The sequence below is a fragment of the Corvus hawaiiensis genome, chromosome 6 (genome assembly GCF_020740725.1).
Source record: "Corvus hawaiiensis isolate bCorHaw1 chromosome 6, bCorHaw1.pri.cur, whole genome shotgun sequence".
NCBI classification, from domain to species: domain Eukaryota; kingdom Metazoa; phylum Chordata; class Aves; order Passeriformes; family Corvidae; genus Corvus; species Corvus hawaiiensis.
The window spans coordinates 23,205,817-23,226,998 of NC_063218.1; the positions used below are offsets into that span (position 1 = coordinate 23,205,817).

The window sequence follows — 21,182 nt, forward strand, 5'->3', positions numbered from 1 at the left end:
CTGGTCTGTAATGTTTAACAGCCCTTGATATATCTATGCTCCACAGCTCCCTTTTGAAAGTATTTAAATTTTGACCTCTAAAATGTCCTGCAGTAGAGTTCCAAACCTCATGTTTCATGGAAAAGAATACATTTTGTTTGTTTGTTTTAAATGCCTCTCCTCAATGTCTGCTGTTCTCACACAATGATAATTAGAAAATAAGCAATCACATTTGCTTTCTGTATGCCATTCATTAAGAAATCTCCTCCATTTGATTCTTAGCAGTTGCCTCTTTTCTAATCTGAAAAATCTCTTTGGACAGAAGCAGTTTTATGACCCCAGACCTTCAACAGAGAGAATAAGTCACACTTGGGGAAAAAATTCCCAAGGGCAACACAGATTCAGAGCATGACATTTAAATGCCTCATTTTAATCCCTTTTATGCAATTCTGCCACAAATTCATCAAAGTTCTCCAAAACTGGACACCAAAACATCAGACTCCACTGTTTGTGCAGGCTTATACTGTAAGTAACATAACTTCCCCTCAACCTCTTCATCATCTCACCACATTCCCCCCATAGCTAGGCTTTCAGGATCACATCAAGAGCAGAGATGTATAACTGCAAGCAAGGTCAGACTGAAGTTCACAAAGTACCTGCACAGAGGGCTAGCAGTAATGATGGGAGACCTGATCCGCTATCTACTACTACTTATAGTAAACGCTGAAAACAAAAAACTGAGATCAGTTCGTATCACTCATGCAACACAAGTGCCAGCTGTGGGTTTACTCTCCAAACCATAGGCCATAAGCATGCCACGTGGTAGCTGCAAGGCCACAGACATTTCAGAGGACACCTTGTGTAACAGGAGCCAGAAACCTACCAGCTTGCCAACTTTTCAAGGAAGCGTTCTGGGTCATCATACGGTACTGACAGGAAAGACTTGGGAAAAAATCTACAGTTTAGAAGCAGCTATTTCTCATCTTCAAAAAGAGAGCAGCACTGAATAATTTTAAGAACTTCAAAAAGCAAGGCACAGCATTTACAAGCAGCTGCAAGCAAGGCGGCCATCTGACTAGCACAGGGAAGAAACCGAGATCTCACCATTCCGACATGTTTTCATCTGAGCCCTGTTTCTGATCATCAGCTTCACACTCCATCCGCTCCTTCCTTCCCCCTTTGCTGAGGAAGGGCCTGTTCTCTCCTGACTCGCAAAGGCCATGACTGGAAGATGTCCAAGGGGCATTCTCTTTCCAGCGTGAAAGACGCTGTTTCTTGGCTGACTTGAACCTGCAGCCCCTCTCGTAGTTCCACTCTGACACCCTGAGCTTTTGCTGGAGACTGGCAGCCACCTCTGATGTCACACGTTTGACTTTCCGTCGACGCCTGAGAGGTCGACAAGGTGCATTCTCTGTAAAGGAGTCTGACTCATGCCACAAGTGTTGCTTGCTCCTCAGGGTGGCACTAAGAGCAGGGTGTCGTTTGACCACTGCCGTGTCATCAGAGTCACTGAAATTACCCGTCAGCACCTCACGGCAATCCTTGACAGCTTCGTCCAAGCTCGACTCTGAGGCCTCGCTGTAGCAGCAGGCATGTTCGGCCTGATGTGTGAAGTCTGAGCGTCGTTTACGACCCCGTCTCTTGCGAAGCTGACGCCGCTGCTGCCGTGGGCTTAGGGCCATCTCTTCCCATAGCTCATCCAGTTTGTTTTGTTCTGAAGTCTGCTCTAAAGCTGAGGCCAAGTCATGCACCAGTTCATCCATTGGCAATGCCTACTAAAAATGACAATAAACAATTAACACCAGACATAAATACTCCTACCAACACATCACTGGACTATAATATGCTATAGCCTTAGTAACATTAACCGAGTTAGACACTTACTTTGGAGTTACCTGGGAGGACCCAATGCAGGACAACTGCCACTTCCTGGGCTAACACTCACTTCTTCTTTTTGCAAGGGTTAAATCCCTCTTCTAGCCATGGTGGCACAGATCTCACTACTGCAGCAGCTGGGTCAAGTGCTCTGTGTCTGAAAAGGCCTTAAGGTTGCATCTTTTGTGTTGAAGTAGCATGCTCAATTACACATCCCAAAGGATATGGAAGCCTGGAACTAGTTTTTGCTAGCCGGCATCAGTAAGCCACAGAGAAGGGTTAGCCTGCTTGATAAACAGATTGAGTCTTCCAAAAAGTAGACAAGCAGCAAAGCTGGGAGTAAAAGAGATGCTAAAACAGGTCGTTTGCAAGCAAGCATCGCTTCAAGAGCAAAATAAGGCGCGCGGGACCCTGGGCTCCTTAGAACAGGGTGTAGGAGACCAAGCCCCAACTCCTACTGCCGAAAAATACCACCCCTACACCTCAGGGCTGTCAGTGTGCCAAACCCAAAGTCTTGGTCAAATCCCCCACCTCACAACACCCCTCTCTCCCTACCTGTGCCTTGCAGGCGTGGGATTTCTCTCCCCACCGGGCTCAGAAACACCCGCACCCCCATCCCGGTGAACTACCCACTGCCGCAGGCCGCCTCCCTTAGTCCTCAGCGACCCGGCCGCACCGACTCTCTCCTCTGAGAAGACGCCGCTGCTTCTGCCCGACGCGCCCCAGCTTCACCGGGAAAACCTGCCCTCACCGCCCCGGACGCGCCGCCTCCCGCCGGGCCTCCCCACGACCCCGCTCACCGGCCAGCGCCCCGCTCCGCCAGCCCCTCGTCAGCGCCGCTTCCGGCCTTCCCGGGCCACTTCCTCCGCCCGCCCCGCCTGCGGGCGGGGCCGCCGCGCCTCCGCCGAGCCCTGACGGCTTGGCCGGGCTAGCGCCGGTCCGCCCCGCCGCCCGGCCCGCCTCGGAGCGGGGTGTCGCGGTGCTCCTTGCTTCTCTGTCTGTTTACGCTGTGGCTGGTGCCGCCAGTGGAGCCATTACAGATCCCTTACTTGCCAGCGGGGCAGCCCTTGCCATAGACGTAACCTTTAGTTGCTTGGTTATCGTATTTTATTTTTAATATACAACAAATAAACTTGGTACCCCAACTCCTCCATTTCGTTGCTGGCACGCCGATTGTGTATATCCTAAATTAAACCTCACAGTGCTACTACCATCTTCTTAAAGCTTGCATCTCTTTTCCTATCATCCCATTTTACATATCACCAGCAGCCATCAGAATAAAGCTGGGTGTGAACCTGCCACCGGCCAGTTTTGCGTAACATTCCGTTTTATTTCTCAGTTTTCATGATGCTGCTTCGGGGGGGTTTGAGTGGGGTTTTTTCATCTTTTTTTTGTTTTGTTTTCAGGGATTTTTTTTTTTTTTTGGCTGGGGGTTTTTTGGTTTTTTTTGGGTTTTTTTTGTTTTGTTTGTTTAGTTTGGTTTGCGGGTTTTTGTTAGTTGTTTTTTTGGTTTGGTTTTGGCTGGGGGCTGGGGGTGGTTTTTTTGTTTGGGTTTGGTTTGGTGTCGTTTAGTTTTGGGGGGTTGTTTTTCAGAAGGGTGTTTGGGGTTTTCTTAACCCAGGTAGCTGCACTCAAATTCAAGCCAATACTGGTTTGTTTTTCAAGTAATGTTTTACAGTGCAGCATATCAAAAGTTTTGCCAAAGTCCATATATATATATATATTACGTTTAAGGTATTCACTAATTTTGTATATTTAATCAAAAGAAAGTAATCAGATGTATTTCTATGTGATTTTTTTCTCTATGCTGCTAATTGCTCACAGATCTCGTATCCTTTGTATTTTTACTTTTTCCCTTCATTTCTGTTTATTCCATCATGTTGCCAAGAACAGAAGTTACTCTGAAAGGGTGATATTTGCCAAGATCACTGCCTCCTCCATGCTCCCACTGCACAAGACTGGCACTGTGTTTGCTCTTCCTCAGTCCTCTGGCACCCTCCCTAGTTTGTCAAGATATTCAAAAATAACTGAATCCTTGAGTTTGCCATTGATTCTTACACCCCAATAGGACAAGCTTCATTTAGCTTTGCTGAGCTTTCTTCATGCTGTTTATCTAACCAGTCCTTTATGTCAGTCTGAGCTGTCATGTTAACATTTTCATTTCCTTGTAGTTCTCTATTATTTCCTTGGAAATGAAATATTAAAAGAAGAAAAGCAGTCATTAGGTAGATATTTTTTATCCCATTTCCAATAGCTGACTTGATTAAAGTTACTTTATGTGCACCAATTTGCCTGTAAAATTCCATCCTTTTGTCTTTTTAACCCTTTCTGGGGCAGTAACTCACCTTACTTGCTAGCAGCATTTTGTTTTCCCTGCCAGTTTCCTATTTCCAATACAGGGGTTTTCTTTTTACTCTCAGATCTGAGAGCAAATCCCTCCTAAAATCTAATCCTGTTTCACCGCTGCAATCCTTTTTCATGCTTCAGGATATAGAACAGCTACAAAATGTCTGGGTTAGAGAAAAACTCCCCTGATGGGAAGGTTATTCTGTAAACATCCACTTCAGAGCTTCTTACCCCTTCATTTGAAGCACGCTATACTGGCTGCCGTTCCAGGCAGGATAACAAACCAGACAAACAATTGTGTACAAGAAATCCTGTATTCAGATGTCCTGGGGAGATGGCAGCAGGTGCCCACTCTAATTTCTCTTATTTTCCCCTCATTTCCCAACTAGTTCTCTGCCATTTCTGTAGGTCGACAAAATGTTTTGCAACTGGTATAAGTTGTACTTCACCTGTCCATTATTTTTTTCCACATTTCAACACTCAAACCCAAATTTCTGCAGATGATGTCAGCATTTGGCCTGAGTAAAGACAACATACTGGAACACAGGGTCAGTTTTCTGTGAGAGAGGGCAAAAGTAAGAGACAGGATGAAAGTGCTCTTGCAATTGCAGGAGTCCCAAGAACTAAAAGGGTGCCACAAAGGAGCACTGATGCCTATGGGGAAAAATCAGAAAATTTGGAACAGGAATTCAAGAAATATAATGAGGCAGTTGGGATAATCTGGTTTTGAGCAGTTTATGGTATTTCTGTCCAGTCTTACAAGGTTCACCCTGACATGAGTCAGCAACAGTAAATTTTAAATCCTTGCCTGCATTCAACTTCATCTCACATCCCTGGCAAATTGTTTACTCTCTGTGCACTTTGTAGGTTGCCTGAATGGGAGCTGGCCCAACTTCTCAGCACTAGTTTTGCTCATTAAATGCTCCAGGGATACGAAATTTTCAGCACTCCTATCCCAGATGGATTGTTATCCATCACTGGGCTTTTTAAGGATGGAGTTTTTTTCCTGCCCAGAGGCTGTGGTCACCTGTGCTGAATTGCTGCTGGGCCTGGAGGCAGGAGAGAGTGTGTTAGTGGTGAGGGACATTTCTGAGGCAAGCAGGAGAGGAAGCTTGGCTGGATGCTCTCAGATTGTCATGGCAGTGCCTTGGCCCAGCTCCCTCCCAGGTGGCCAGCGGGAGCCATACAGCCCAGTAGGATGGGGAGAGCAGTAGGGTCATTGCTCTACCCCAGCAAATGCTCTGCCTAGTCCCATGGCACTTCTCAGCGAAATCTTTCAGGGGTTAAAAGGAAAAAGAGAGACAGAAAGGGGACAAGAGACAAAGGGAGGAATAAAGTCAAAAAATGTGCCGTGAAGCTTCTTGCAGCAAAATGCGGAGAAAGTCATTTCCAACTTCTTTCATCTCAGAGATGAAGCCACTAAATAAAAGGGCAGCACAGAACACAAGGGCTTTTAATCTGTCTCATCTCCTTCATAATAACTGCAAATTTTCCCTGGGCTCCTGGGAGTGAGCCTCTTTCCTCTGTCTTTGCCTTATCTCCCCCCTCCATATTTCACAGCCGGCTCGGCTCCCCTCACTCGGCTGCCCCCGGCCTAGTCTCCAAGAGGCCTGTGGGAGCTGCGAGCTCCCAGGGCCTCATTGTTCCTGGCTTGGGAGGAAGCTCAGGGAGGGAATTGAAGGCAAGTCAAAGGGAAACGGCATCATCGCTGCTTCATTAATGGGAACCTTTCAGCAGAAAACATATCAGAGCGAGGTCTTTTCAGAGGCAGTAATTAGCAATTTGGAGCCTTCCCCCCTCAGGAGATGCAGCTGCGATCTAACAAGTGGGAGCAGTGCTCGCCTCCTTTTACGCTTCATATTTATTGTTTTTCATTTTCTCCATCTTCCTTCCATTGTCCAGCCTCCTCCTCATGGCCAGATAAGGGCCCTTTATTAATCACTCTCTTTTAATTCTTCATTAATGATAATAACTTTCTCTGGTGTGTGAAGAGGAGTTAATCTTTCCTGGGTATTGAGAAAGGACAGGGCTGAAAGGGAGGGAGGGAGAGAGGGAGGGAGAAGTGCACGGTGGACAAGGCTGTACTGCCACGCTTCCCTCCCGCCCCAACACCCGGAAGGAGTTTCTGAAGACTTTGGCTGTCAGGTTGCATGTTGCCCACTGGACAATCTTGGGCTGACAGTTTGGTCCGGCTGTGTGGGTGTGGTGGGATGTACCGTCTCTGAGAGATCCAGTCCTTACCAGAAATAGGTGTACATTGGCCAGAGGGAGAGACCTTCTCCGTGCATCTTTGCCAAACACTCACCAGCATCTTGGTGTGACTAACTGGTTTTGTCTACTTGTCTTGGAAGAACGCTCCCCCAGATGCCTTCAAAGCCCCGTTTCCCAAGTCCAAGCTTAAACAGCACCTGAAAGTGACAGAAATGGCATCTGGGAGGCTCTGCACATGTCAAGACCCTCCTAGGAACTTCTCCCTGTGATCTGGTACAATCTATCTTGGATTGCTCCCATCTGGAGGTGCCAGTCCCCCAACACGGACATTTGTGTGAGGTGACCAATGCCAGGTTGGGTCAGCATGGACAGCCCAGTGACAAAAACTGGGTGAAAATGGCAAGAAGGGGGAGGAGGCTGTTGTGGAGGCTCTGGCTAGGTGTGTGAGGCTACAATCAGTGAACACCAGCCCCAAGAACATAGCTAGGGAGGACAATCCAAACACATTTACAGAGCTCAGCTTCTTTTCCTGGTGTTTTGTACCACTGGATTCATACAAAACCCTGCTAGTAAAGGCCATGCAACTGATCTAGTGATAGCTTTCATGGTAGCCCTTTTTGAGTAACTGGGCATGCCACTATCAATTAAGAATATTTTAGTACTACCAAATATGATGGAAAAAGGGAAGAATTCTACTATCACCAGGATAGGTGGCTCCACAACCTCACTGAGGATTATCAGTTTGGCAATAGTGAGAAATGCTGAGGGAAGGGAGCAAATAACACATGGAGAACCCAGGAACTTCAATGCAGAAGCTCAAGCAAATCAGTCAATTGCAGAGACAGCTCTGTGTCCTTCCCTTACAGAGTAGGTCCTATCCTAGCTTCACATTCCCATGTCATTCCATGGGTGTTGCCAAAGAAGCCAGTAACAGTCCAAATTAGTGACTACCATGGGCCTGGAAAAATGAGACACCACATGCTCCTGTGACAGAGGTTACCCCAACACCACCAATATCACCGTGTGCCGATCTGAGGCAGTTGTTTGGCAGCACTAGGAATGGGTGGAGAAACCAAGCTGCTGAGGGAGTCAGGGCAGGAGTGGAGAGAGACAGAAGAAAAAAAACCAAAAGAAATCTGATATTTTCACCTTTTTGGTGTCATTTGCAGGGTAAATATCTAGTCTGCATTCTTTTACAGATCATGGCAGTAAATACTTTTTCTCTACAGTCAAAGCTCTTGCTTTTGGCCCAACATCAGGACTCTTGCCAGAAGCTGTTGGAGAGACAGGGTCAGTTTATTTCTGGTTACTGGTCTACAAGCATCAGGTGGTGTTTCCCTAATATGCTCTGGTTCCCAAGTGTCTTTGAGGGTACAGTGAAACTCAGGCCTACATTTATGTAATCTGCTGCCAGCATCTTTGGTATCCATTTAATGTGGACTTTAAGGATTCCTGATCATCCCAATGATTAGGGATGACCTGTATTTCAACATCCTGTGACAGGCCTGCGCTTAATTTCCAGTGTCCCTCATACACTACACAGGGATGTCTGAAAGAACTTTCTAGCTATGAACATGAAGTAATACAGAAAGTGGGGCTGGCTTGTCTGTAAAAGGTGTATTTTAATCTTGCAGTGAGTCAGCCTAGTCCCATTAAATGTGGTCTGGATTTTAGGTTTTACTGTTTTCCCACAGCACCTCTACATGATGCCAAAAGAGTCTGCTTGCACCCGGCAAAAGAAAGAGGCTTTCACACTGTACAGCAACAAATTGGTTTTGTATTTTAAAACATGTATCTTTTCTTCAGACTCACTGAATCATATCTTCTCTGGTCTAACACTGCTCCGCAGTACTGGAAGGCCAGTAGGGTCTACCAAATCCTCCTCCACCCTTTCTGCCCCAGTAGATGCTCTAGACCTTCTGGGACTGGTGCCTGCCTTCACACATGTGGCACTGGATGGACAAAGTCTGCATGGTGAAGACAGAGTGAGCTGAAGTGAGGGGAGCCAGAAGGTTTGTGGGACCTGGTGTGTATGAACCCTCCTTCCAGTATAGTATGCTGAGCACTGAATAGCAACGCAGATCCTACCTCAGTGAGGATTCATGGGGACTCCATCACTGCTAGCAGTTGTCTGAGCAATTACCATGTGCAGGAGACAGTGTTGGGACTTGTGACAAGGTGCCACTCCTGCTGATACGGCCAAGTCAAACTCCTGATTGCTGTGAAGAGTACACTAAATATAGGTGTGAGGCAACATAAAACAAACGTGATTATTACTGTGACAGGCGAGAGACAAGGTGTCACAGATGCAGAGTTCCCCCAGAAAGAAATTAATAAAATGAAATCAGCTTTACTTGGATTCTTCCATTGAAAGGACAGCAAGAAGGATGTTAATGCTGTAACTTGAAAGCAAGAACTAAATAAAAAGAGAAACAGAGGGCAAGCAAGGCAGGAAGAAGGACCACTAAATAAATTACAGGATTCCCCTTAATCATGCAACAGAAAATCTGGTCATGAAGCTACTCATCTCTTATCTAGCATGTTTTATTTTATAATTTTGCTTCATTTGCCAGTTGATGAAGGACTTCTGTAGGACTGGAATGATCTGGGTTCTTACTGGAGTGCCTGTCTACCTGTTATTGCTGGTGTAAAAACAGTGACCTCAGAGACACCCAGAGGGGCACATAGCAGTCTACCAGCCAGCCGCAGGGACCTGACTAAATCCTCTGAGGATGCTTTGATGTTCAGAAAAGAAGTACATTTGCCATGGCAGCAGAGAGCAGGCAGTGGTACCAGTGATGTTGGTGAGGGCTGGAGCACTGTGGATGTTAATGTGGTTGGGCAGGAACTGAGTGCTAGCTTGCCCTCAGCAAGAACAAGCAGTGTGTCAAAACCTATAGGCCACAAAGCAACCCAGCACAGCCAGGTGTGGGGATCACCTACAAGGACAGGTAAAGCCTTGAGGAGGCTGGAATTATGTCTTTTGCAGTTATAATGATTCCAGGTTTCGCTTCCTGAAAGTACTCTATGGCCTCTCTTGTTCGTTCCTCTCCTGTTGACCTTGAGTCTTGCTATAATCTGCCTGTTCATTGCAGTGAGATCAACTGGTACAAAGAGCAGCAGGTCTTATATAGAGCTGCAGGGCGTGCCACAAGTCTGCATGAAGTGGGCAGGCAAGGGTTGCCAGAAGGGCTTATTGAGTGCATTGTCATTCCTTATTTGAGGGGAAGGAGAAGGTGCTCTGCTCGATGGGTGTGTGAACTGGGCTGGGTGTTTCACCCAGGAGCACACTTGTTGGCTGGCATCTGTAGGTTGGGCTGGGTCAGATGGCTTTTTTAAAACATGGAGCTATTTTACATATGGGATTCATCAATGTGTAGCTTTAGAAAGCAGCCAAGAAGACAGCATTTTCTGAGTCATGTGCAACAGCAACTAGATCCCTGGCCCAGGCTGTACTTAACCTCTCCCTGCCCTCCAGACCAGCCTGCAGCTGGTCTCGAGGGCAGGGAGAGGTTAAGTACATAGGGAGATAGGACTCGACTACCTTATCTCCATGTACTTGTTCATTCCTCTACCACTGCTTTTTTTTAGCACAGTGTATTTGTATTTGTTGACTCCTTGCCTCTTGTTGCTCAAAACCCAAGGAGAACTGCTGCATGCCCCTGCCCCTCGAGAAGATCCTGTTTGCTGTCTTTCCTGGCTTTTGCCTGCTGCATGCTGTGGCCTTCGACAGCCATTCCCAGCACTGCACCCAGGCACCCCCTTCTCCTACCTCATACTGTGGCTGGGGGAGCCTGGGGTGCTGACATTGCCAAGCCTTTTGGAGGGTTGAGAGCGCTTTGTGGTAAGGAAGAACGCAACAGCATGGATCTGTGGGGAGGGGGAGGGGAGCAGTCCTGACAATCCCCTTCGAATTATAAACATATCCTCTTTAAATACATTTCTAAGGATAACATTTGTATTACTGTGTCCTGTGGCTGCTGATAGGGCCCTGCTTATCGCCTCGGTCTCTTCTCCTTTCTCTGGGCTCTGCTGGGAAAGGTCCCTATCTGGAGCCGAGCTGGCAATCCTCCGCCAAGCAATTGTTTCAGTCCAGGGGAAAAATTAATTTCTGCCTATCGTTAATTGAGAGAATTGTGTGGAGAACTGGAAGGGGGGCTGATGGGGGGAGTGGGGGATGGAGTGGGGAAGAGAGAGATCGTGTTATTAACAGTGTCCCTTTCATAACCAAATACCCTGATTTCCATCAGTGAGATGAGAGGCTCATTACAGCAAGAAGGTGATTAGAGAACTTGGAGAAGCTATCAGGCTAAGCAGGAGAGTGGCAGGGAATTCGGGAGGGACTCCCAGCAGAAGGGCAGCTGCACCAACCAACCACCCCCTTTCGCCCTCCCTGCCATCTCCTCCACCCCTCTTCTCCATGTCAGCCCCAGTGACCCCATACTCACATCTGAGGAAAAAGCAATGGAGAAGTTCCACAGATCAGCAGTTTTAGTGGCTGAAGAGATGCTTTATGTGGTGGCAGAGCCTGCACACTCTAAACAAAAGCCCAATGGAACTGTTCAGCTCCTAAAGGCCCAGCTGACAGCTCGTCTTAAATGCCTTTCCCTGATGGCTAAAGAAGATGCACAAGCGTTGGCCTCCCTCCCAGCTAGATGAGGAGGTCATGCACGGCTATTCAGAGTCTCTCATTAGCTGATCCCTCAACAGGTGGCTAAAAACTAAGACCTCTGACCGAATCACTCACAGAAATGGTGTACAAGGGGAGGAAAACTACCCCAGACCATACTGTGATCCAGCTTTTGCACCACTCTTCTGTGTCTCCTGAGATATTTCCTCTATTTTAGAGGTATCACTGCTGTGGTACAGCCCACCAGCCCCCAAGCCATCTCATGTACCATGTTTATGTCTTCATGAATTTGCTGTCCTTCAGCTCACAATCACTCCCCTGACAAATAGCTACAGAATCCCCTTGATTCCTGACATTGCTAGAAATAACTTTCTCCCTCTTTGTGAAGGTAAGCAGCCTTGAAAATTCATCCAGCCCCCACATAAACACTAGGGGATGAGACTAGGATAAAAAGGTGAACTCCTACCTTGCATGTGAACGATTCTATGAAAAAACCCATCACTTTAATTTTCATTCATTTTTGAATATAGAACTTTGGTATTCCGGACAAATTTTGAGTGGACAGGAAGATAATAATGTTTCTGCTAAATTAGAGTAACATAACCTATTACTCCCATAGCTAATACTAGTTAATGCTTTAGTTAGTATGATTTTTTTGATTGTTAGTCTATTGCTGATAACGTACTTGAGACTGTCAAAAATCCGGTTTTGAGATGACAAAGGGGTCTTTGGCAAGGTCCATATTGGAGAGAAAATCTGCAACAGAGAATTCAAAGTGTCAACTGAGCAGCTGCAGATTGAAAAAAACTATGGGGTCTGAACTGTCCTCTTCCTTTGACAAAAGCCATTCCTCTAGGTTCAAGATGAGGGGCAGATTGTCCCCCTCTATAGGCTGCAGGAAACTCAATCCAGCATAAGACTCGCAATAAATTGATGTAAAACCAGAAATATTTCTCACTTAGATCATACAAGAGACCGTGAAGGCAGACAGAAGTGCTCACTGTCACAGTGTATAAAGTTCTGCATACAGTAGCACAAATAATCTCTCCCAACTCCCAAACCAGGTAGATCTCCTACCCCTACTTAGCTTAATCCCTTCTATGCATGACCATGTGTTGAGTTCTAGTAATCTCCAGCTCCTCAGGGCAATCCAGACAGAAGCAGAGAGAAGCAGACCCTCCACATACGGCAAGGCCTCCTGTTTAGCATCAAGTTTCATTGCTGACAAATAGAGGACATGTCCAGGAATATATGGTCACATAGAAAGTTAGCTGGAGGGCATGGTGGTCACCAAGATCCATTCGGTCCTTAGCAAATTCTCTTCATGCACTTATTCCCGTGAGAAAATTGTTGTCAATGAGCAAATCATTAACAAACAGCTAAGAGTAGGTTCAGAACCAGAGTTAGAAATATTTGAAGCCAGAATCATTTATGAAAGTCTGTATATTTAGCCTTTTTTAACAAAGTGTACATTTCTTGCTGTTTTCTTGTGCAAATCACTGGTAAAATGGAAATGGAGAAGAACATTTGTCATATATAGCTTGTGCGTTGAAATTCTGGGTTACTCATGTTGTCTTCTTCTAATGATGTTGAAGGCTTAGCCTAAAATTTCTAGTATCACCAGTCAACTAATTCATACAGAATCTTCCTCTTTATTAAGAGGTAGCTCTGGACTGGTAAAATTGATAATAAGGCCAACATAGTCTTCATGCCAGCCCCTCAGCTAATCTGACCTCTGGCCAGAGGGTTTCTGGAGACAAACTACAACAGTAGAATAGGCAGTCTGACCCAGGGGCTAAGCACTCAGTCCTGGCAGTTGAACCGAAATGCCCCCTTACCAAGCCTTAAACAGCTGAGGCTCCATTGAGATTGCTATAAATTGGTAGCCTCCGGCTTTGGATACCCAGTCTGAGCTATCATTCTGCACTCACATTGCCCAGGTTTCATTCAAGTGGGTAAGCCTAGGCCTTGCATCTCAAACAAAGAATGATCAGGTATTTGAAAAACCATCTGCTACTGACTGTTTTCTTCCTTAGACAGTATTCTGTCACCATCTTTGCAAGGCTTCAGCAGCGAGGTCTGAGGAAGAGCTTGTATGGCTGCTTCTCATCCCTCCGTCTCTGTCTCTCTGTCTGTCTCTCTCCCTCTGTAGCCCATCAGAAAATAGAGAAGGGGAGAGATTGCATGGTTAGCCTCCAGCTAAATCCATCCCAACTGAAAGCTGTGCACTGTCAATTCAGTGACTAGAGTCAGCTTTAAAGAAGAGAGTATAACTGAATGCCACCAAAGCATTTGGAAATATTTCAGCAAGTAAGAAGAAAGCTCCCTGCCTCCCACACAGCTAGTCCTCTGAAACCCTTCCTGGCGCTCACACTGCTTGGGGACTGCTGGGTGATGTAGAAGCCCCAACAGTGGTTAGGTGAGTCCTTGGAGAGAAGGCGATGAGGGCGGTAGTACTGAAAATGAGTTCATAGGGAAACTCCATGCTCTGATGATCTCTGCTATCCCAGGAAATCCCAGAGCAGGGCAAAGTGGGACAGACCCTATTCTGACATTGGGAACATGCACTTTCCAGCATATTTCTTCCAGTTTGCCCCAGAGAAAGAAATGAGATTAGCCAAAGTTATGGAGTGAAAGAAAGACAACCATACAAAGAGGGACAGATAAGCAAGCAGAGAATGTGAGAGAATTTCAGGAAGAAGAGTTTGAAAAACAGATATGTGATTACAAAGGGAGAAGAGTAAGGGTGAATTAGACAGAGAGAGATGGAGGCATGGACTGCGTTTGGAGGAAAGAGCATAAGGGGAGAAAGGAGGGGGCAAAGTCTGAGGCACTCAACGAGTTCAGAACAATCTCTATTCTCTACAGCACTTTCTGTTTAAAAAAATAAAAAAGGAATGATGGAGAAGGGGAGAGAGTCAGACAAGTTTAATGATGTGTGTTCAAAGCTCAGATTGGAAAAATGACAGAGAAAAGCAGCCTGTTTCGGCTCTAATAAATTGTTCTTTGCTGTAAGAGATGCCTGTCGCAGCATTAATACAGGGCCCTAATACACGGGTCAGGGTTAAGTAATTTTCTCCGGCAACTTAAGCGAATAATGAAGCTGGCAGCGGCTAGTGGCGCAGTGGGAGAGATGGCCCGGGCCGCTGGCACTTTGTCTTCATTTATTATGCCAGCTCTCATGATTTGGGTACTGGCTGCAGCAACGGGAAGCCTCCGCCGAGGAGATATCGCTTCATTTCGGCAAGGTAATGAAAGCTGGGATGGGGGGAGGATAAACCAATTTGCTGGCTGACATGGGAAGGAGTGATTTGCAGACCTGGGTAGGGGAGGGGGGTGACCAAGCAAGAGGAAGCACAAGGCTAAACCAAGGGGGTGCTCAAGGCCCTTCCTTAGATAATGGCACCATGTGTTCATGGGGAGGGCAATGGAGCAGGACCAAGCAGGAGGGGATAGTGGAGCTGGAATGCAGCAAAAGTCAGGACCTGAGAGTGTGGGGAGTAGAGAAGAGCCACTAGGAGGAACAGTGGGTGCAGAAGAGACTGATGAAGGAGGAAGGAGCAGGCACAGGTCCAAGGGCTGATGGAAGTGGTTGGTGAAATAAAGTAGAAGTTCATGTAATGGTGGGATGATGAAAGAAAAGCAGAGAGCAGACATATGGGGGGAGGCAGGAGCAAGAAGCAGAGTGAAAGGGAGAGCAAGAAATGTTGTCCTGTCACTGTGGAAAAGGGAAACCCTCACAAGCAACTTGTCTAAGGTATAGATACTCAGGAAATGCAGTACTGGAGCTCACTGAAGTCTCTCCCCACTGAGCCCATCAATCTTCTCATGAGGAAAAAACTTCAGATGAAGTCTAAGGCAACCCTGCAGCGACATCTGTCCAAGAAGAGAGAAATTCGCTCTCTTGCACTGCATCCCCACCCCATGGGCATAGGAAATCCATCTCCAAGTGTACTTCCTCAAAGCAGATTAGCAACAATTTTGTGGCTTAACTCCCAAAACGTGTCACTCTGACCAGCCTGGGCATACTGTTTGCATGCTCACAGTTCCCTCTGATTACCCCCGCATTGCCATCCGCACTTCTGAACATGAGAGGGTATATCCCTAGCAGCTAGGCTGGCATCTTAGTCCCTGCTTTAAAATACATGGATCACTCAGAGAATATCCCTACGTCCTTCAAAATCCATGCTCCCCACTCTCAAAACATTGAAGGGAAAGGAGGCATCAGAGCTCTGGCAGAGTCAAATCTGGAACTCTTACACTTTCCTTCCCTCCCCCTCTTCTCGATGTGGGTTAAGGATTTCCAATAAGGACCAAGTGTTGAAGGCTTAACACTGCAGTCTCTGGAGAAGCAGGCCAATTTCACACTAATCTTCCCCATGAAGGGAGAGAGCATCGGAAGCAAGAATTACATCAAAGAGAAGTTAATGCTGAGAAGCAGACGACAAAAAGGAGCTGCTTTCAGTTTCAAATGAATACACACAGCTGGATTAAGAGATCAGGCAGCTCAAAGCCTGTATCACAAGCTTTGGTACCCGGGATTTAGCCAGCAGGGAAGAGTTCTGATCTGGGCACTCTTTTGAAAGGAGAGGAGAGTCTTTATGGAGCACTGCAGGTATTTGAGAAGAGCTGGGAAGAAGACAAGAAGGCTGATCTCTTGTTCTGGCCTCTGTTGACCTCTTCTAATAGATATCATGTCAGACTCAGGTAATGAGGTTTGCACAGCCTACATAGTTCCTGAAGCATTTTGGTTAGTGAACAGTTACCCCATCATCTCCTCCTGCCCTGCAAAGCCCTCCTTCCCTCTTTGGTCTGGGGCATTGCAGGTTTGCATGGGGAATAGCCCTCCAGCTGCTGAAATGCAAGCAGTCCTTTCCCGCATAGCAAGAGGTGTGTTCAGCTTCAAATTCAACTCACAAAGGCAGCTAAGCTCCCTGTAATATAAAACACACCTTCCAGAGGACAGGAAAGCAGAGGGTGATTGCAGTAATGTGTCTGTTGTCCCATTTTAAGTGGTGCCAAAGTGAGTCCCAGCACACTCCCCCCGCGGGAGCCTGACAGGTGTAAATCCTGCGATGAATGAAGGCACTGAGCCCTATAAAGCTGGTGTCTCTCCACGCATCTCCGCTCTGATTGACTTGTCGGCTCTCTAAGGCTGACTCTATCAGCTCCTTGCTGCCTCCAATTCCAGGCGTGATTTAGTTTGGAGATGAGAGGTGACAGTTAACATTGGTACTCGTCAGTGTAGATCAGACACAGTCACGCTGTCTTCTCCTGGCTCACTTCCTCACCTCCTCCCCCATGCTTCCCACCCCTTTGGTGTCTCCCACTCCTATCTGTTGCTCTCATTCTCCCTGCCTATCATCATCCAGTCCCTCTGTTAACCACCATATCCTTTTGTCTCCCACCACTATTGCCAGAGCTCATCATCAGTAAATTTTCCTTCACTTGTCTTTTCTGCTCTAGAATAAGAGACTCTGAATGCCTTCTTCAAGGAAACATCTTTTGTGCAAAGACTAGGAACAGCTGTTTTGGCATGTCCTTTCCAGTCCCCTGTAAACCTAAGCGAGCAATATCCAGCAAATACTCTATTTGCCAAATTTAGCCCATTTCTCCACTGACGGCTTGTTTGTTGCAGTTGAATTCTCTCAAGTGTAGTTGCTGTTTGAAATTCACCAAATGTTTTTGAGGAATGAATCTGAGTTTGAAGACTAAAGAAAAAAGGGATTTTGCACTTAGTGTGCAAGATTACAAGTGATTTGTTTGGTGTAGAAGAGGTCTTTCTATTTCATATGATGTAATAACCTAGATCAGCACTACAACCCAGGTTTCCAACACAAATATTCAGATTTCACATCTGGAACTCCTCCTTGATTTAAAATTTTCAGTTCATCTAACATTTCCTGCCAATGTCACTACCTAGAACTGTTTTAGAAAAGGAACACAAGGAATCCCACTTTTTATTAGAGTTAAGAGTTCCAAAAGATCTTGGATGTACTCACACAGGTTTTCTTAACCCAAGTAACTTTCTACTCTATCACTCTTGGTCTCTCATTTCCCAAGCCCATTCAGTTTCAGTCCCTAGTACTTTAAGCAACAAGATTTCTTTAAGCCACACTAAAAAAGGCTTCTGTTGCAGCATCACTGAATAGGAGGTAACTCAGTGGACACCATGTTGGTTAGGTTCATCCTTTTCACTTCCCAGCTCCCACCCTTCTAATTTTCAATATCTTCTGAGCTGATTTCCAGTAAAATATAATATTTTCCTCTAATCCTTGTGCTCTCCTTAGTGTTACTAAGATCTTTGTTGGAATTCTTGGCCCTTCCTTGTTCCTCACTGGGCACTGAAGTTCAAGGAGAAAAGCAGACAATCCAAAAGGCCACAGGGAAGTTAAGAAAGAATGATCAGAGATCTAGAAAACATGGTCTGCAGGGAAAAGGCTGTAGCCAGGTTTGTTTAGTCTAGAGAAAAAGAAGACTGGAGGAGACATGATGGCAATCCTCAAATCCATAGCAGGCTGCTTTAAAGAGGCAGGGTCTTTGGAAAGCAGAAGAAATTGCAGCCTGAAACTGCATCAAGGGAGATTTAGAGAGCTCAGATATCTTTTTAGTTGTATATGTAGTAAAGTCTAGAAATAATTTTTTTAGAAAGTTTGCATAATTTTTCTTAAAGACCAAGTTAGGGAAGCATTTGGAAGGAATCATGTAAGTAAATTTTGGCTGGATTAGATGAATTTTTAGCATTCCTTCCTTCTATATTTCCTCTGAATCTGCAAATACAATGACAAGACTCTGGCAAAGTGACAGAGACTACCCATAACCATAGTCCCTTCCAGAAATAAACACCTGTCTGAAAACCTACAGTGGAGCCACACTAGCACATGAATGATGATAATAATATGAGGCATTAGCTAAATCCTGTCTATGACTCCCATCATGGCTATGACGAAACAGAGCAGAGAGAAGAGACACTATACGTGCACCATGATACTGCTGAGAATCTGAAGGAATATGTCTGAAGGAATGCAGGAAATGTTCATTTCTCTGCATGAAAGGCAGGGATGCCTGGCAATTTGGAGCCTGAAGATTACCTACTGCAAATATTGCTGAGTTTCTTTCTAAGTTTGGGCAATTTAGTGATAAATTAAGTTCTGAGCTTCAATGAGGTGTGGCAGTAATTCTGTCCAGAGCTGGTGAGAAAGACAATGTTTAGAATACACTTATCTTTTAATTCGGACTGCATGAATAATATTTACCCTAGCTTAATCAGTGATATGCTTAATCAGTGATATTTTTCCTCTAAACGAAAGTTATTTCTGGCCAATGAAATTTCACAAAGAAGTTCCATCTCTGCCTCTGAGAGACAACTAGAGCAGCACTGATGTACATATTCACCCCCGAGTATGAAGAGATGTCATTCCCTGTACTGTCAAAAACACTAATCAAAGGCTCAAAATGGCACCAGGTACAGCTGTCCACGTCACCATCATCCAACTACAAAAGTTTAGGGGAAGATCTTAGTGATGGGGCACATTTGCCTGTCTCATGAATCTTACTGTGACTCACAGATGACAGCTCCTCTTAGAGGATGGCTATTGACCTCGATGAACCACACTTGCCTAGTCTGCAGGGGCATTCCTGCATCTCTCAGTTCTGAGAGCATGACAGCACAGTACTGTATGTTCTTCACCATCTTCCCAGGCACAGTCCAAGAGCCTAATGCTAAACTTCAGGCTTATAATGAGAGATACCCATGCTATTCCATGGCTCACCAAGACAGTGTGAGCCAGTGAAACCATGGCAACTGGAAGTGGTCTCATGTGTACTCTTGGAGGTTGAGAGTATTTAAGTCCTAGCTTAGGAAACACCTTGATGAAGTGGTTCCCAGTTACAAGACCAAACTAGAAATTCAAGTTTAAGCAATGGAACCTTCGAAGGAACAAGGAACAAAAAAAAAAAATAGCAAAATTTTAATACCCTGGAATTACCTAAGTCAGACTAGAGACAGAAACAGTGAACTCTCTTCTCACTTCCTGCCCCAAAGCTCAGCAGTGCTGGAGTCTAACCATACTCAGAACTATGCTCACTGCTGAGACAATTCTCAACATTATCTTAGCCTCTCCAGCCCCTATGTGCCAGCCAGCATTCTTAATCTTCCCATTGTCAGAATCTAAATTATTTCTCTCATTTATACAGCTTTATGATAGTTGTTCTCCTGTTCCATCCAAACTCCTCTTTTCCAGGATAGAGATATTTACCTTTCAGTCTCTCTTCAACTACTTTTTCCTCATTATTTGCTCTGCTGAAGATCCCATCTCTACCTTGGGGCTCCAAGAGGACATCCAAAGCTATAGACTGCATGGTGTATCTGAGAGACTATTCACCCAGAAAGCCTCATCTTGTCCACAAAAGACTCCAGACAGGGGAGTTGCAGAAGGAAATGAGCAGTGCCAGCACAAGGCACCGGGTTACAGGGGCTGCCAGTTTCTCTGTCAAATCATACCCAGAAGAGCACTCATGCATCTGATTTTTAAATGTCTGAAGGCACTCTGGTCTATGGTGTGTTTTCAGTGTTGGGATGCAGTAGCGGAGGGAACTTAAAACATATTTAAGTGGCCAAAAGCCTCTCCAAACAGAGGGCTGCTTCCTGATGCCAGCAGCTTTCCAAATTTCCTGTCTTTCTACAGGGCACAAGGTCTCAGTTTGGGGAATAGCCAGGGCTTTACACTTTCTGGTTTCTCTCAAAACCAGAAAGCCCCTGCCTCCCATAACCCGACTGCCCACTCCTGCCTTGTGTCCATCCACTCCCCCTTCCTGCTCCAGCACCGCCCCCCCCACCTCCAGCCCGGGTGACGATCCATGAAAGCCCCCAGCAGTATGTCACAGGGGTGATAATTACATCCCCCCGCTCGCATCATGCCGCCTGCTGCTGACCTCTCACCCCTCCTCTCTTTTAATCACCCCCTGGCATCAGTCACTGTGACAGGGCAGCAGCACGGGACACGTGACCTGTCAGCCCAGGGACATGACTTATAGGGCCCGGCTGGTGGACAAAGGGAAGGGAGATAGGCAGCATAAATCTCCAGTACGAATAAAAGAGAGTGATGGGGCACTCTGCCGGGGCCTGCGTTAGCAGATTCTCGGCCTCTTGTTATTCAGCCCAGAGTTATGGTGATGAGGAAGTGGCCGAGAGTGACACGCGCCGGTCCCAATCAACCTTGTGAAACCTGCCGAGACCTAGAGGAGCCTTAATGTCACACATGGCTGGAGAGCCTCAACGAGGTGGGCAAGGGCCAGGGGAGCAGCCAGACCTGTCCCCAGCCATCAGAGGCATCTGACCAGCAAAAGCTTCCACAGTGAGCAAGGCACTAAGTCACAGAGAACAAGGACCCCTCCCCATCTCTTCTGAGCACGGCTGCAGCAGGATTTGCACATCAGAGCACCCACCATTGGCTCAGGATGCAGGCTTCTCTCTAACTGGCATATTCCTCCAAGCTTCCCACCAGCCCTTGCTCACCTGCAGACTGCCCTGCTATGTATCTTTTCCATCTACTCCCTCGCACTCACCTGTTGCTTGGTAGGATGAAATCACTGGTACATCAGTCAGCTGCTTCCATTATAAAGTTACAGGACATCTGGAGTTTCCACCAAGGAATGGTCCTCCACCACACCTCTGCAGGGACATAACTGATCCTCTTGGGACTGTAGAGACCTTTTACTTTTATACAGAGCACAGAAGGGAATGTGTTCTTCCTGCTATGACAGGTGCTGCAGTGGACAAAGGGCACCAGAAAGATCATCAACTCCATCCTATGACAGTCACTACTCAGGTTGTCTTGTTCCCCTCAACCATGTACTCCTCAGGAGGGAAAGTGGCAAGGGAGAGCTTATGTCCCTAGTAGTGCTGTAACTCCTCTATTACTTAATCTTCAGAGAACAGAAGTCAGGAATTTTAAGCCAGAAGGAGTAGAAATGAGAAGGAAGCCCAGAGAGAAGAACTGGGGGTAGTTTTGAATATACTGGAGAAGAAATTAGGGAGAGGGTAACAGGTGGGAGGAAGACAGGGAAATTTTAAGTACATTTTCTTTCTTTCGTTTCAAAGTAGTATCTGAAATTATAGCTCTCCATCTGAAAGCCAAAA

General features: G+C 46.2%; 1 protein-coding gene across 14 annotated transcripts in view; it reads right to left on the reverse strand.

Moving 5' to 3' along the window:
• Positions 1 to 20,743, reverse strand: part of GPATCH2L (G-patch domain containing 2 like) — a 64,218-nt gene extending 43,475 nt beyond the window's left edge. For 4 of the 14 annotated variants that reach the window (XM_048308523.1, XM_048308529.1, XM_048308525.1 and 1 more), the window contains exons 1-2: positions 1,864 to 2,392; positions 1,084 to 1,754 (exon numbers count right to left, since the gene is read on the reverse strand). In XM_048308523.1, coding sequence (XP_048164480.1) covers positions 1,084 to 1,742 — 659 coding nt within the window. In that variant the 5' untranslated portion in view covers positions 1,743 to 1,754; positions 1,864 to 2,392. The other 10 variants (XM_048308527.1, XM_048308528.1, XM_048308517.1 and 7 more) reach the window with 9 other exon arrangements.
• Positions 20,744 to 21,182: the final 439 nt, after the last annotated feature.